Source organism: Copidosoma floridanum, unplaced genomic scaffold (genome assembly GCF_036245765.1).
Source record: "Copidosoma floridanum isolate Cflo_tuat_1 unplaced genomic scaffold, Cflo_Japanese_pri ptg000029l, whole genome shotgun sequence".
Taxonomy (NCBI): Eukaryota; Metazoa; Arthropoda; class Insecta; order Hymenoptera; family Encyrtidae; genus Copidosoma; species Copidosoma floridanum.
This window is the reverse complement of record NW_028321906.1, coordinates 5,983,790-6,000,123: the sequence shown is the minus strand read 5'-3', so window position 1 is coordinate 6,000,123 and position 16,334 is coordinate 5,983,790. Positions and strand designations below refer to the sequence as shown.

Below are 16,334 nucleotides of genomic sequence, written 5' to 3'. Positions count from 1 at the left end.
ATTATAAATGATTAGATAATTGATTAGAAACGAATGTCACGCATGCGCTTTTTCATTATTATTGTTTTTCTCCATAAGGGGCACATGCACATGTCACTGTAGTCTTCGCTCTCCGCGTCTCTGTTGACAGTGTTTACTTATTTACTTATGTTGACTCCGAAAAATACTCCGAATTACTCCGATCATACCTGATTCGTGTGCGCAGAATAGTAGTAATATGGTAGTAAAAATATTAAATGAAATATAGTTTATTAGGAAAAAGACAAAGAGTGTCATAGCTATGAGCTGTACGAGAGTATAAACTCGGAGTGTTCCGAAATGCGAGCCGCGACTGCGACTGCCGCGATTTTTTGTACATATAGGTAAACATCAGCTATTGCACTTGTACTCGAGGCCGTTTGTGATAGTAATATGAAAATGTGTGAAAATGTTCCGCGTTCCGCGCGCGAGAGCATTAGCATAACCTCAAATAACAACAGTGAGCGTAAGTTTTTGGTAGGCTTGACGTGATTACCTACTTTTTACTCTGGTGTGTATGGACCTGTCGAAAATAAAATTTTTCAATTTACAAGTAATTGGTGTTTATTTCTACCTGTGTATTATTGTCTTTTAAAACGTGTGAAGTGTACAATAATTGTTGAAGAACAAAACACTTAGATCATGGGATCATTGGTTGAGCTTTCGCTTTCGTCTGCTCCCACTATTGAACACTTGAACAATTATCAATATTGTTTTGACTGATTTCTTCAAAATAGAGGGATATCGTTTGCATTACTACAACGTTTAAGTACCATCATGATTCCTTATGCAGTGCTCAAGTATAGTAGTGTTAATATCAAGGACGAAATGGATAGAAAAAGAGCTTGACAGGTGACTGGACGATTGTTACAAAGAAAGGTAAGTATCGGAGTACTCGATCACCTCGTTAAATTATCCATGACGCATGTATACGGTCTAACAAAACCATAACACACATTGAAATGAATTTTTTTTTTTTATCACAGCAGGTACTATTTACTTACAAATGTAACCAAAAGCTCATGTTATTACTTGTATGTTGTCTTGCGGATTTTCATAAATATTCAACACCTGTTGTGCCAACATACAATAACAATGGATCGCTGCCACTTGTATATTTGTATATATACACACTTCTTATACGTTGTTTTCTCCTTGTCTCTCTCCCTCCGCATTGTTCTATTATTATCCACTGGCTTTGTATATATATGTGTAAATGCGCGCGGCTGTGTGTTAAGGCAGTGACTCCACTACAGGTATATCTGACGTCAACAGCTCTTGCTCGGAATATATATGTATATATGTTTTTATCTACTTATATAGCCCTGCATAAATTACCACAATTATCCATAAATTTTGCTTGAAAATATGGTCCCTGAAAGGTATTGAATTTTTTCGAAACCATCAATTGATCATCGTTTGTAATCCATCACACACTTTCACACAGGGACATGTAGGTGTACAAAAAAAATGTTTCGGATGCCAGCGCATCCCCCTTTCATTCTTGATGCTCGACCTGGGCTGGGAGATTTTTCGGCAGTGGTGCCCAGCACGCAAGTTAAAGTGTCTGCGAACGACGAGACACAGGAGTGAAAGTAAAGAACGCGAACGAAGGTGTAGGTGTGCTTGGATACTGTACTGCTGCACGGCAGAACAAATAGATGATAAAAAAGTAAGAGTCGCGATGTACCTGTACACGTGACGCCCAGGGAGGGAGAAAAATTCTGAGAATCAACAGACTTATACTCCTTGGCTAAGTGGCCGCGGTGGAGGAGCTTTTTTGTGCAGTGCATCCTTTTTTTTTTTTTTTTTTAATCCTCTTTCCTCTTCTACACTGCATAATATAACGTACACTCACGTTTGCGTCCTTCCCGTTTTTTCCTTTCTCTCTGTTCATACGTCTCGCCAATCGGACTCTTTTTTGCGCCACGAACCGATTTCGTACATTTACTCACAATTTTCCATTCGTTGTTTCGAGCTCTGAATTGCTTTATCGCTCGATTGACCCGCATATTATATTACCATTGCGTGTATTTTTCGCGAATTTAAACTTTTACTTACTCGTTTCGAGAATTTCCCACACCTTTCTCGCTGCCGGCTCGCTCAGGTTCATTGGACCATTATTCTTTTATTCTTCCGACTTTACTCGGACACGCTCTTTCTCTCGAACGTGCGCATTTCCAGCTAAACGAAGTTAAAATTTTACAGCAGTCATATCGACGCTTCACACAGATATTGTGTTTGTACACCAACCGATCGTACATAATGTATGGACTGCAGCAACGCGACGAAAGTTGGATTTGTAATGGCACCCCTGGATGATCGGCGACTTGAAATTCTGGCGAAAGAGTTTGCCTCTTAAAAATGCAAAAAGTACGCTTATGCACGAAAAAGGGGGACGTGTTCTTGAAATCACTTCGTGAATAATAGGCAGAGCTGCTCGACGCGCGTGATCATCGATCCGCGTGGAAAACCTGTCGGGCAATTAGATAAATTAGAAAAATGTCGCGACAGGGGTCGACGAGGAGCGGATGAAAATATACATAGCGCGAAACGATATAGGCGCATCAGACGGAGGAGGGGATTAAATAATTGATCGGATGGTGTATACCGAATTCGCTCTATTAATAGCCGCCCGCGCCGTCCCTGGATAATTAATTTAGCTCCATTGGATTTGTGTCCGAAATTAGAAATGACTTTCGTCCCCACCTCCCTCCGTTGGTGGTTCTATTTTCGCGCGAATCATCGTCCATCGATCGATGTATTTTTCAATAAACATTGAAACTTACGTAACCGCGTGGAGACAATAACCTGTCGATCCTTATTTTCAAGATTACAACACGTGCACCGGGGAAAATTTCTGATATCTTTTCTCGATCGTTTTTTTTTTGCTCACTAAATGACTGTGAGAAAACAAATTTTTTTTTTTCAGACGTTGATAAACGCTATTGCCAAAACAATTTCCTTCGTCCTGGATTATTCATCGACTCTACATACTTTTTTTTTTTTTTTTTCTCAGCTCATTAATTTTCTCGTATATATATTATGATATAAAAAGCCTCGAAAGGCGGAAAGACGAGTCGATATCGGTATAACGACGCGTGAATAAATGACGAGCGCGCCTGTGCCACAAGTACATCTTACATTATAAAACAGCCGAAACCGAGGCCAATGACAGTATCCAGGAGCTTGACGAAAATATCGGATGAATATGTAATACGCGCGTGTATAAATATTTCAGGGCCCGTGCGAGAACAAATGTGACGACGAGGAGGTGCAAGCGCCTGCATCAGGCGAATGTGCAACGAGCTAGGATGTCCAACAGTCGTCATCGAGCCACGAGTCCTGAAGGTGAAGCCAACGCCGAAGGTGAGACAATTGTGTTAAAATTTACAACAATGACGTACCCCAACCTTTTTCTTACGAGTCGCTGCTGATGGTTTACGTGTACATAATTTTGCACTCGCGTGAGTGGATTTTTTTTGGTGATGAAATCTTAAAATACCAATGATCTACGGGTTATTGGGCAAAAATAAGAAAAATCAAGGAAACTCGGTAGAGCAAACGAGACAAACAATCGCTGTCATCTAACGGTAAAACATCTCGGAGCTGATCAAGGATTTGCTCGGGTTTGTGTCGAACGTCGCCCACCGACCCCGGCAAGCATGAAGTCGAGCAAACTCTCATTCATTTTAGAGCGCTTGTCTCATATGCGCTCGATAAAAATGCATGTTTTTCAATCTCGACGACTCCCCCCGTCACGTTTATGTATATTATGTACGCAGGAGCGATTTTGTTGTCAGTTTTTTCCCCTTTTTGGTGTTACGTCGAGACTGAGGTGTCTGCAGGTAACAATGGGTTTGTTAGGTAATTTAAAAAATACATCCGACATAAATATATACATAACAAACAGCTCGTATACATTTTTGTAACGCTCCCGTACAAACTACCCCCTTTGTGACTGAGTTTCAACGCCCGTGACGTGAAAAGCTTTCGTAATGAAATAACGAGCACCAACAACAACAGCGTCATCCCAGGCGTGCGCGCGAGCTGTCGGGCAGCTTAACGTCTTTAAAAATAGCCGCGCCAAAGCCACGACGCACGTGAGCACGTGAATCATATAATATCGGCATTACATCGCCAATTACCCTTACCTTTGCCCATCTCCTCCTCTCGGCGCTTACACTTACGCGAGTCTTCTATTATTATCCGTCAATCCATACCTGCTCGCGTTGCTAGACTGACAGCATCGATGCTATCCTCATGTAAAGAAAATACGCTCGAGTGTATCCTTTGCTCGGTGGTACGCGTTTTTTTTTTTTTTTTTTTTTTTTTCAGAACATTCACATGTTCCGAGAGATGAAGGGGAATGGGAATTTTGTGGTACACATGGTTGGTGCATTGGATTTCTTACTTTCTTTGTCTTCGACTTTCGTTGCTGTTGGAAATGACCGCGCAATAATACCATCGGATACACAGTTACACGTTGGGCTTTCGAGTGTTTTGTACGCTGTACAACAGCACAAGCATGTTATGCGAGTAATCGTTTTTCTCGTTGACTCACACGATATACCTATATATAATATGTACTCGTCGAATGAGAAAAAAAAACCCCCGACAGGAAATAGGTAACTTTTACAAGATAATGGGCGTTTTGTTGTTTCGCGTTTGAAAGCAAAGGAGTAAACAATTTGTAAATGAAAAAAAAAATCACTCGACTCCCTCGCTGGTACGCTTGAAAATACATTCTCGTTCAATAAGCCGAACCACTGCGATGGGTGGCCTATTTTGATCGTAAAAAGAAAAAAGGCGATGCAAAACAATTTCACACCCCGTCCCTGTTCTCAGCGGCACCCAAGCGTTGCACCCTCCCGCCTTTCCGGAACGTATACTATTTACCCGACAGGAGAAACAAACAACCGAGCGCAAGCGCGACCCGAACGTGAGACTCAAAAATACACGACTCCCCTCGCTCGATGTACGAAAAGAAAAAAAAAAAAAAAAATAATAACAAACCGAGTCATCAAACTGCGTGCGAAGGTTGGCTTAATTTTAGTGAACTATTTATGCTCTTCTTTATGTATATACACCCTAGGTCGATCGAGCCGTAGGAACTTTGACGCTTGTAACGATCACCCTCCGCGTGTAAGTGCAGGTATAAACTCCTTTGCCGAACAATAAAACACATTGACACACATTATTCGCGCATCAGGGACGCACGAAGAATCCAGGGTGGGACGCGCACCTCCGATACACAGCATACAGTTGGGCTTCCGGTATAGGCTTTATTTCAATCCAAAGGATGCTCGTTATTTATGAGAGCCCGGCTAATTTTATCCGTCCAGCATTCGTCTTTTTTCTCTCCTTGCGGTTTATTGATGGTCGATCCATTGACGTGATAGGAAGAATGACTCTGAAAAACAAAAATGAATATTAGAAACAAAAATTTTTTACCAGCACATCGTTCATTCTATACCCTACTTGTGTGGGTGTGTTTTTTTGCGCATATTTTTTCAGAATAATACTTAATAACCATATGATATGTCGCAGGGCAAAAAAAACAAGCCGTTTGCAACAAACTAAAGTCCCCCACCTGTAATTTTTACAAGATTTTTGCTCTTTCTCTCGTAGTTTGCGTTAAATAAGCAAGTAATATCTAAAGTATGTGAAAATAAAAAGCGCACTGCGACTCAACGAGCGGCACGCGATGGACTTTGCTTTAGATAACGAGCAAAAAAAATACGTGTATGTGTGTGCATCTGCATTGTTTATTTTTAGAACCCATTATCGGCTGGCTTTGTTACGGATCGATGATAGGATTGATTTATTACATGGTTTTAAAAATAAGTGCCATTTTATTGAAAAATCCCGAGATTGTGTTCCCGGCTTCGTGTTTATTTCAACAAGTTTATTATTTTCCATCGATGAGTTTTGTTTTTTGCCGATCAACGAGGATACGATATATACGTATGCATTAGCTGCCTCTTCGCGTAAAAATAGTAAACCCGTTATCGATTTTTCATCATATTTTTGTTTCATCGGTATACATACACATCTACATACATGTGCCACAACTTATTTAAAAACGAGCGCTCGTTGAGTATACGCGTTGGAAAAATGTTTTTCGGATAAACAAAACTAAATTTACATGCTTTATTTTTAACCACCTTTATGTATACGCATAAATACCCCAGCAGCAGAGGTTTATTGACGCACTTGGATAAATACGTACATCTGAATGAGTATCACTTGTCTCTGAATGAAGCGATGAACTTGGCAAAAAACAAGAATCTCCGCGTCATCGGTACGGAGGAAAGTCAAAGTTATATTTTTACATTATCATTAGAGAGAGAGAGAGAGAGAGAGAGAGAGAGAAAAGAAATTACGAGCCATCGTATGTGAATACTTAAATTGCACGCGCAAATTAAAATGGAAAAGCCATCAATGTTTCATGAAGTATAGAAATGTAAAAATAGTATGTCGTGGTCTCAAGGAAAAATACGATCGATTTTCTCACGGACGCGTTCGAGTGTGCGTACAAATACCTAATGCACACGGGCTGGTATATATGATCCAACGTAGACGCGTGCACGCCACGTGTTACACATCACACTGCACTCGAGCAAAGTTGGGAAAAAGAAACTCGTTTGTCGGACTTTTTTTTTTTTTTTTTTTTTTTTTCAAACCAGTGATTAAGTGTTTTTTATTTTCATCCCAAATGAGTATACTTTTGTTTACGCGTACAAGCATCGTTTTTTCGTGCCAGTTTACGCCAAGCAAATCAATTTACAATTACAAAAAATATTTTGATTCCTCCTAAATGTTACGACGTACGTATTTTTTATGGAGTTGAAAAATAATTACATCGTGGCCGGTATAATTATCATGATCGCTCGCATAGGAGTTATTTTAGCGACCGGAAGTCTAAAGGAAACGTCATCGACTTTTATTTATTCTACATGTGCATATCGTATTGTATATAAGACACACACACACAGCCAAACCTGCATATACACAAAAATCGCATCAGGCGCATAAACTTGTACCTGCCGATTAAAGACCGGATGGACTAAAATTAAAGTCCGATTCTCCTATATGCGCTGCCAGAACTTAATAATACACGAATTAAATTACCTGAAGCAGTGTATAGCGACGTGTGTTATACGTGTATGGATACGATTTTTCATCGTCGTGTCGATTTTGTTAGCTCACGCGTGTGCGCATTTAAATATTGCACTTACGATAAATGAAGAAAAATTGCCTTTTCTCAATAAAATAACAAGAGTATCATCACAACGTTTCCTTATCGTTTTTAAGGCCAATTATCATACATATAAATTATACGCTCGATAAATCGGTCCATCGACACAACCCTGGGCCGCATGTGTAAGTATACGCGACTCGTTTGTTGTTCCCCCAACAAATTCGGAAACTCGCTCTGGCAGCTCTCCCATCGCGCAATGAATGAAAAGGAGGCACCGTTTGCTGGCTCACATTAACATATTGGTACATTATGTACTCACGGCTCACGATGGACAGCTAAGGAAGTCTTGTATACAACTTTGGCAGACATATTGCAGGATTTCCCTTAAAAATTGATTTGAAAGCACGCAGTTTTTGTCCTCGTCATTTTTTTTTCTCGAAGCATTTAACAATTAACTGGCATACCTACAAGTGTAACACATACACAGGTGAGGTAAAAAGCGGGGACTTCTTTTTACGCATATATATATATGTATACACACCTAGTCGGCCTATGTTTAGCTTTACTTTGTGTCGCGTTGTATTTATACGAAGCCGGCTTTTATTTTTAGCCCCGAGCGCGCTGACACCCAAGAGCAAAACGCGGCTCTCGAGCGAGTTACCAAAGCGCGCTCTCGTCGGCTATAGCGCGCGTGTTGGCGCAGCGACGAGGATTTATTTTCTCTTGTTCGCTGCAGCTCGTCCTGGCGGCTTATTTATAGACGCGCCAACGCGTGCAGCGAGTCTCGATCCTTTCGGAAGATGATTTCTCGATTCGTCTCGAAATTTTTCGGACTCTGCACCGCGACCGCGAACATCCCCCTTTGTTATTTACATTTACGTGTACACCACCCGACGCCTCGAAGACTCATTTCGAGGGAGAGGATGCTGCGACGCGTGTAATACGATAATACTCGGAGGGGGGGGGGAAGCGCGTGGGTGCAGCTTTTTCAAGGTCTCCTGTTATACCCACACTCCCAGGGAAACGATGCGCGCGCGAGTCTACTTTTGTGAAGCTCGGCGTGCCAAGGCCCCGTCAGCCGTATACTTACGGCTTGTTGTTGAACTTTCGCGGAAACGAAAGGCGGACGCTCTTTTCTTCTTCTCCTTCTTCTTCGTCGATGACAATACAGATTGCGGAGGAAGACACCTGCGACTACGACTTTTAGGGGTTGATCCTACCTAACCCCCTCCTTTTTTTTTTTTTTTTTTTTTTTTACTTGGGTGATAAACACTCATCACCTGGTATGTGATTTCCTGTTTACGTATGCTATCGCTTTCTCTCTCCGTCCCGACCGAAATACGTTTTTCCACGCGATGGAACCGCAAATGGATTTTTTCCTCGCTGCTGCGCTCGCCAGTTAAATCGAGGAATCGAGTATTTCGCCGACAGGTACGGCTAATGGGTAAATTGATGGAATGGAATATCACGAGCCCTGAAAATAGCCTCGATGGTCTGCTGCACCGAGTGCTACAGCGTATAGATCCTTTTTAAAATAGAACAATCGATGGGTGCAGGTGGTACAACTGGGGGGAAGGAAAAAAAAAAAAAAAAAAATTCTGAGGCGCAAAAAAAGTACCTTGTATGCTTGTGCGACGATAGGAAGCGCGTTTTCGTCGACAGCAAACGTCACTTGGAATTTAATCAAACGAGTAAACTCTCCCACGAGGGAGGCTTTGGACGCTTGCCACAGAGTAAGTATGGCAAAATTTATCGACTACTTCATTTTTTTAAATAAATGGGAGTCAAGAGTTACAGTTCAAACATACAAAAGTGTACAAAGTATGAGCCAAACGGTTCGAAAGAAAGCTATGCGTCTCTTGTATTTTTCACCCGTGCATCCCCTATTCTCTCCCTGCACTGTAGCATAATAGCAACAACCGTTTGTCTCAGCGGAGGAGATTTTATTTTTTTTTCCTTTTGAAAGATTAAAACGAGTTCCCGGGACGTTTTCGCCAGGACACACGCGCGAGAGACAGAAGCGCGATCGATGGTCCGATCGGATCGGCAAGCACACGTCTTCGCGCGGCCGCGGTCTCCTCGACTTTTTCCATAGTTTATTTTTTGCCCCCCCCCCCCTTCGTTTTCCTCGCGCGGATTGCTCCGAGCGTTATTTTTAGAGCACGTCAAGAATAACGCCAAGGCCGCGCGGATTGCGAAACGTCAAGTGTGCGGCACTCATATACTGCACGAGTACAGTGCGCCGCAAATGAGCTAATGATTATTTTATCGACTGGCGTGATCATCGCCGTCATCGTCGTCGTTCCTGTGGCATCGCCACGTCGACGAGCTTTGTTTTTCTGCAAGTATATAGACAAGAGGATTGAGATGTTGGGGCTTTTTTTTTTTGAAACTTATTCAATCAAAGTTACAGGTCAACCGGTGTCTCGTTTTACGTCAGTCATCCGCCGAGTGTTGCTGCACGGTTCATACCGATGGCTCCTCTCTTGTGGCTTATGACGGCGCATGACCTTCGAAATAATCATAATTAATAAAAAAAAATAACAACTCGACGCTTTCGGGGTGACAAATTTTTTCTCAGCATAGGCACGAACAACATCCGTATGTATCCATTTCGCGGAGTGACTCTCTGTTTATCTCTTTCGGAGAACAAGAGTGTGCAACACTTACACGAGAGGCATGCAATTTCTGTGTCTTTCGTAATACCCATTTATAGCGCCACGACTACCTACCGCTTCTTTAATGCCTTCGCACCGCGGGAATGCAATTATATACATCGTAAGCATCCGACCAACCAGTGATCTCTCGCTCCTCACCCAAGCATGTGTCTTCCTCCGAAGAAACAAAATGCTCTCGAATAAGTGCCTGCGACGTGGGGCTCGTTGGTGCAGTTTTAGGCGTCGTCTCGAACAATTATTACTCTCTTCCGATATTCCGTGCGATAATTAAGAATGGCCCCGAGCGAGGTCACCACTTTGCACGGTATAGAAATAATTTCCACTTAGCTACGTGGATAAACAAAAGGATAATACATATTATACTCACGAGCATTAAAAACCGTGTCGATTTCGAAACAATTAGGGTCACGCTCAAAGCGACGAGTGTTATTTTTTTTTTTTTATTTTTTTTTTTAACATAATGACATTATTTACGTTTAAAGTAATCGAAAACAAAATACACACTCGTTACACAGTGTATATAAATATATTCTCGATGAAGATAATTTAAAATTGTTCCCTCAACCGCTTTGCTTGTGATAGAGCGCCGTCGTCATAAATGATACTTACTTTCGTTTTTTTTTTTTTTGCTCGCGCGTAAGTGTATTACTTAACCAGCACATATAAAAATGCGCTGCTCGTTACGTCACTTGTAGAAACGTCGGAAAAAAATGTTGATTTCCAGACCCATCAGCGCCTCGCTTTTCAAATTCGTTTAATTCCAGCAGACGCGCGCTGGACGCGTTGATTTGTAATGGTAAACATAGAGCGTTGAATATTTATCTGGTAATACACCTCTCGAGTGTACGAGCTCGCGGAAACGGATTATTCTTCTTTTCCAAACTCGTCCCGCGGCAAACGACGCTTGTATGATTCGTTGCCATTTCAGTGATCTGACACCGTCGTGTATTGGATTATCGATGATTGGTTGAGAAAAAAAAATAAATAAATAAATAAAAATTGAGATGAAAATCTTGGAGGAAAAACTGCCAATTGTCCATTTTTTAAAGAAAAACACTAGTATTTAGTATTCCTCTTTTTTTTTTGAGCGTAACACGAGCGTGTCTGAAACATTTGCGGACAAAATAATTATTCATCAGCGCATTAATTTAATGAATTCAGTGGCTGGATCATTACGACCGAACAAACAGGAGCGGCTCTGACGTCTGTTTTGAAAAAGCCTTTTAACTCGTCGAAGAGCACTGCTGAATTATAATTACGAGAGGAAAAAAAAAAAGCATCAAGCCGCTTTGGTGATTCGTGTCTTCACGCCGAGCGAAGGCCAATGCCATGGCCAATGCCGATAAGAGCTCCGGTGGGTGGCTCCTTTTTTTTGTTCTTTTTATTCATCGAATGGATTGCGATTCTCAGCGCGAAAATAAAATCGGTGGAAGGAAAAATCACAAGCGTTTGTTTTCAAGAGCCAGCGCGGCCGTATAGTTTCATCTCGCGGGCAAAGTGCAAGGTCCCGATAGTTTCGTCGCTATAATTATCCCCGTCGTGGTCTATTCGCGGAAGGAAACTCCCCACCACCCGCGTATCGGGTGCATGTCGATCCCTCTTTCCGTTGCTGGCTTGGGGGTTGGTACGCGCGCGCGTAATTGCACGGAAAATGAGCGCGTAATCGAGTACAGAGAAAAAAAGCACGGGCTATTTCGAGCCTCTAATTTTTCACTCGAGCAACGACTCACGGTTACGTGTGTACTTCTCCTTCTGTGACACTATATGGGAAGATTTGATACACGTTTCGAGCGAATCGACGCGCAATTGACGATCTCTCGTAGAAACCGACATAGAAAAAGCTGAATTCTAAGGAGGTGCATCTGAAGATTTTTTTGCAAGTACCTACTTTGCTTCTGTAATATGCCTCACGATACCTACGATGTACTTTGTGTTGTTTATTACTCTGAAATAGTTTAAAAAAAAAAAAAATCATGATATCTCAAAACTTAAATAACTGTACGGTTTCGATGTTTTTTTTTTTCCTCCAAACGCGTCAGAAATCAGCTTGAACGACGTGTCGTAACTTTTAACGATATCCTCGAATCCGCGATCGGAAGCCAACGAGGTCTCCTTATCAGCCATTGCCAATGTTACGCGCAAATGTTTTTTTAATGCTTCGTATCGTGGGCTTTTTTTTAAATTATTTTTAAACACACATCACATCCAATCTATTTCGTCATCTGCTCCTATTATCTCAAAGCCACGTTTATCCACCGTTCGCGGCGTGCCTCCTCGAGTTACACTGTATATCCTCTTGCGCGTCACAAAGTAGCCAAGATCGCTTCCAACTAACGTCACACTGAATTTCCCCGAGGCGCACGTCCCGTGTATATTCTGTAACGAAAATCGCGGTGACTTGTCGAAAAAAAAAAAAAAAAAAAAAATGGGGCACCTGTTGGTCACGTGCATGTGCAGCCGGCCGGTCTGATGTTTTTCACGTATATTATGTGACGCGCTGGCGCTTGGCCAAATGCATGCCAATCCATGTGGATGTACACCCGAGCGCTCGAAAAAGCGGCCGATGATTTCAATTGACAATCATGCCTTTTGTTTTCGTCGTTGTGCCCAGTCGGATCGTCGAATGGGGCCCACTAGACTTTAAAAAAAGGTTACTTTGCATCTGGCTTTTAAAATTTTAATTTTGTCCGATTGGCCTTTGAAAAGTCGGGGCTAAAAATACATAGAAGGAAAAAAAATATGGAGGTTTTTGTCGTAAATCGATGACAAGCGACGCGTGACTGGCGGCCGGACTTTGCTCGTATACTTATATTAGGTACTTGTTTGCTTGGAGTCAATTGTCTCTTTTTGAATGATGTACATCGTCGCGCACTCGATCGTACACAGCGCTACCATTTACCTTGTGAATGAGTAATGCGACGACTACTCGCATTCACCAACTATATAATAGTATGGTTCTCTCAAGAAAAAAAAGGGAAATCGATTGTTTCACGGATTCAACCGCGTCTCTTGTATTATCAACAACATATACATCACCACATTCTCGTGCGGTACATTCAAGTTTTTTCCTCGAGCCCATCGGTCCCTTTTTACTTCAAAGTCTGCCCAAATTACGAGTAGAAAGCGACAAATAAGAAATACATACACACGTGATGAGAACGTTTCCATAGTCTCGAATTAACTCCAGGGAGAGGGGAAAATGATGAGCAAACGAGGAGAAAATTCAGTCGCTATCTGTATTATACAAAAAAAGACTAGGTTGGCTTTTAGATTGATGAATTCTCGGGACGGCCTTAATCGGCTATGATTACGAAGACGTCGGCCAGACTTGGTTTCAAACTCGGCGAGCCAATAAAATACGGTGATTGTAGATTTGTTTGGTGCCCGAAGAGCTCGTGGTGGACAATTAAATGATGACGACTCTGTCTTTGGCTTTCATATATTTTTCTTGGAAATACTTTTTGCCTATTATCAGAAATTTCATTTTGAATGACTCGGAAGAAAAAAAAAAAAAAATTCTATCGATTCATAAAAATTCAATATAAACAAATCCATGAGTCAAGTTAATCGTGCAAAAGTGACCCAACCACATAAACTGCCGAACGAAAAAGAGCTTCCCAACAAACCATCGTACAGATTTCCCGTTTATTTTCATATTTCTTTCGTATCAAGGATTTTTGCAATTCACATTATTTATCAGTCAAAAATATCCCTCGAAGCAAAACTCAAAGCGACTCTTTATCTTTTTGTTTTCACACAAGATGAGTGATAATCCCTCAAACTTGTTAGGGACTAAACAACTTTTGCTCGTGCTCCCGAAGGGTATTTGCACCCTCCTAAAATTTCATACAACACAAATAAAGCACGTGAATCCTGAAATTTTCCAATAGTGAAAACACACCCAACCATAACCGAAAATACCCGTAAAAAAAAAAAAACTCAAGCAGGTACACAGCACGCAGAGTTGAAAATAGCTCCGGCGCTCAACGATCCATCCCTTCGCTCCGGCATGAGATACGCGATACCTATACGATATATACACCACCCTCGAAACGCCCGGCGCCTCGTAAAACATGAACGAACGGACGCGGAGTAGGGATATATAGCCAAGGAATAATATTTATATGCATGAAACCCTAGAGTCTGCTATCGCCATTAGAGAAATAATTCGCAGCGTAACCACAATACCTACAGCTCTACTTATCAACAAAAAACAACAATCAAAAGAAGAAGAAGAGAAGCGAGGGAACGCGCGAACAGAGGGAGGGGGAGAGAAAAATGTAATTCAGCGAATAGCCGGCCCAACGTGCATGCATAATACGATCGACCCGACTGTTTATCGCGCGAAACACTCCGTAAGTACTATTGGATGAATAAATCACTTTTCGTGGAACGAATGCATATACAGAGTGTAACTGTATACCGTATATCAGCAGCATCGTGTATATAGTATATGCTGCAGCGGTAAGAGCAAGAGAAGAAGGCGCCACGCCGGGGTTGGAGGGAGAGAGCCAGTCAGGGCCATGCGAGTGTGTGTGCGTGTTCCCATAGCAGCATTGACCGATTCTATTTATAGATCCCACCCCCACCCCCACCTTCTGCTTGCTTCTTCCTCCACGTGGAGCCTTCCCACCCCCTCTTTTGAACACATCCGCTCCACGGAACCAACCCCCTATAGTGTGTACGTTGTTATGTTCGCTCAGCCTTCGCTTCCTTCCCCCCCCCTTCCTCCCCCCGTGCACTTGTACACACGTATATTTGTGTCTTTTTTTCCATTTTCTCTCTTTAATTGGATCGAAGCGAAACACTTGTTACACCCTCCCTGGTGTATACTATGTAATTATACCCTCTGGAGTGAATATCGGGGTGATGTATATGTGTCTTCGGATGCGAGCGATCGATGGAAAATAGGTCGGAGCGAATAATTGTCCGTGTTTATTATTATTATTTTTTTTTTTTTTTCGAGATTCGCGTGTTGTTTCAAACGGGTTTAGAAGAAAAGAAGAAGAAATCATAGCGATGGAAGGCAAAGCACTGGTGCAGTGATGGTTCGATCGATCGTGTCTGTAAGATGAGTCGTATAAGTAGTGCAGAGACGAGCGTATAAACTATGTAAGTGCCCAGTGCACGCTTGTTTCGCAGAGTTACGAATACGCGTATAAATATATAGTATGCTCATCGAGTCTATGGCGTGCTGTCTGCAACCGCGAGAGGAGCGTGTTCGTCATTATTATCATCATCATCATTTTTGTAACTTAAAGTTTGTCGGTAACCTGCGGTAATGTATAGGCATTGTATGATCAATCCGCAGTTTTTTTTATGCGTCATTTCGCAATTACAACCTCGGTTGTGTTGGTAACTACTGTTTTGTGTCTATACAGTCGACTGACTGAAAAAAAAAAAAAAAAAAAAAAAATTAATAAGCCTCGCGTCCAACGTTATGATTGTTACGTGAATTATGCACGTCTCGTTTTATTGCATGCATATACGTTGCGTTGGGCTCTTTGCAATTTCAAAATTACCGCACTTTTTACGATACCTGTATTATTTATTATTATTATAATTTATCTATAGTTAAAACATACAGCTAGTACTCGAGTTATGTTTTAATGATGAAAAACATGGTCTACTCATTCGCTAAGCTTACTTACAATGGTGATACTATAATTTTTTTTTTTTTTTTTTTCAACTCGAAATAATTAATATAACTTTGCCAAGCTCTTTGGTAATAAATCATGGTCCTAAATTATAAATGAATCCATGCATTTTTCATAGAAAATTTTTTTTTCATACCAATGAGCTTGTAGTGAGTATGTTAAAATTATCACCCGAACCACGGCTTTTAACTGAAACGACGCATTTTTCTTACTATGGTACAACATTGCTTATTTCATCCTTGAATCGTACAGCCAATAAAATGAGGCAAACCAGCATCTCCGTTCAATGGGTATACATAGTTTCATCAACGTGATTTCTCTAACAAATGAAATAACGTTGGAAAGAAAAACAAGTATGTAACTATAATAATAATAATAATAATAATAATCACAAAAGTTTTTCCCTCGTTGTTGCGCTTCTCATCAGCGCGACACAGTACACGTACAACCCGAAAGGGGGTCGATTAAATCACGGCTTTCCCAGAGGAGGGAGTAGAGGCGGAAGGTCAAGGCCTACAGTCGTGCGCGCGAGGCGGTGGTTCCTCGATGGATCTCGACGTGCACACGCGATTTCAACGATGGTTTTAGGTATATACTCCTATATACTCTGCCCTTTTTTTTCTCCTCTAATGTTATAGTCCTCTTCCATTCACGCACTTACAACTACCTGTTCTACGGAGGTCGTTTAGAGATTACCCTTTCATTTGTCGCAATGCGCGTTTCGGAAGGGGTGAGTTTGCGCTATTTCCGTCGCTAGCGGGGAAGCGATTGTATACC

General features: G+C 41.6%; 1 protein-coding gene across 2 annotated transcripts in view; it reads left to right on the top strand.

Annotated features, from left to right (window-relative positions):
* Positions 1 to 3,288: 3,288 nt before the first annotated feature.
* HDAC4 (histone deacetylase 4) overlaps positions 3,289 to 16,334 on the top strand; it is a 68,424-nt gene continuing 55,378 nt past the window's right edge. For both annotated transcript variants that reach the window (XM_023389693.2, XM_014356378.2), the window contains exon 1: positions 3,289 to 3,387. In XM_023389693.2, the coding sequence (XP_023245461.2) occupies positions 3,333 to 3,387 (55 nt within the window). In that variant the 5' untranslated portion in view covers positions 3,289 to 3,332. The remainder of the gene's footprint in view (positions 3,388 to 16,334) is intronic.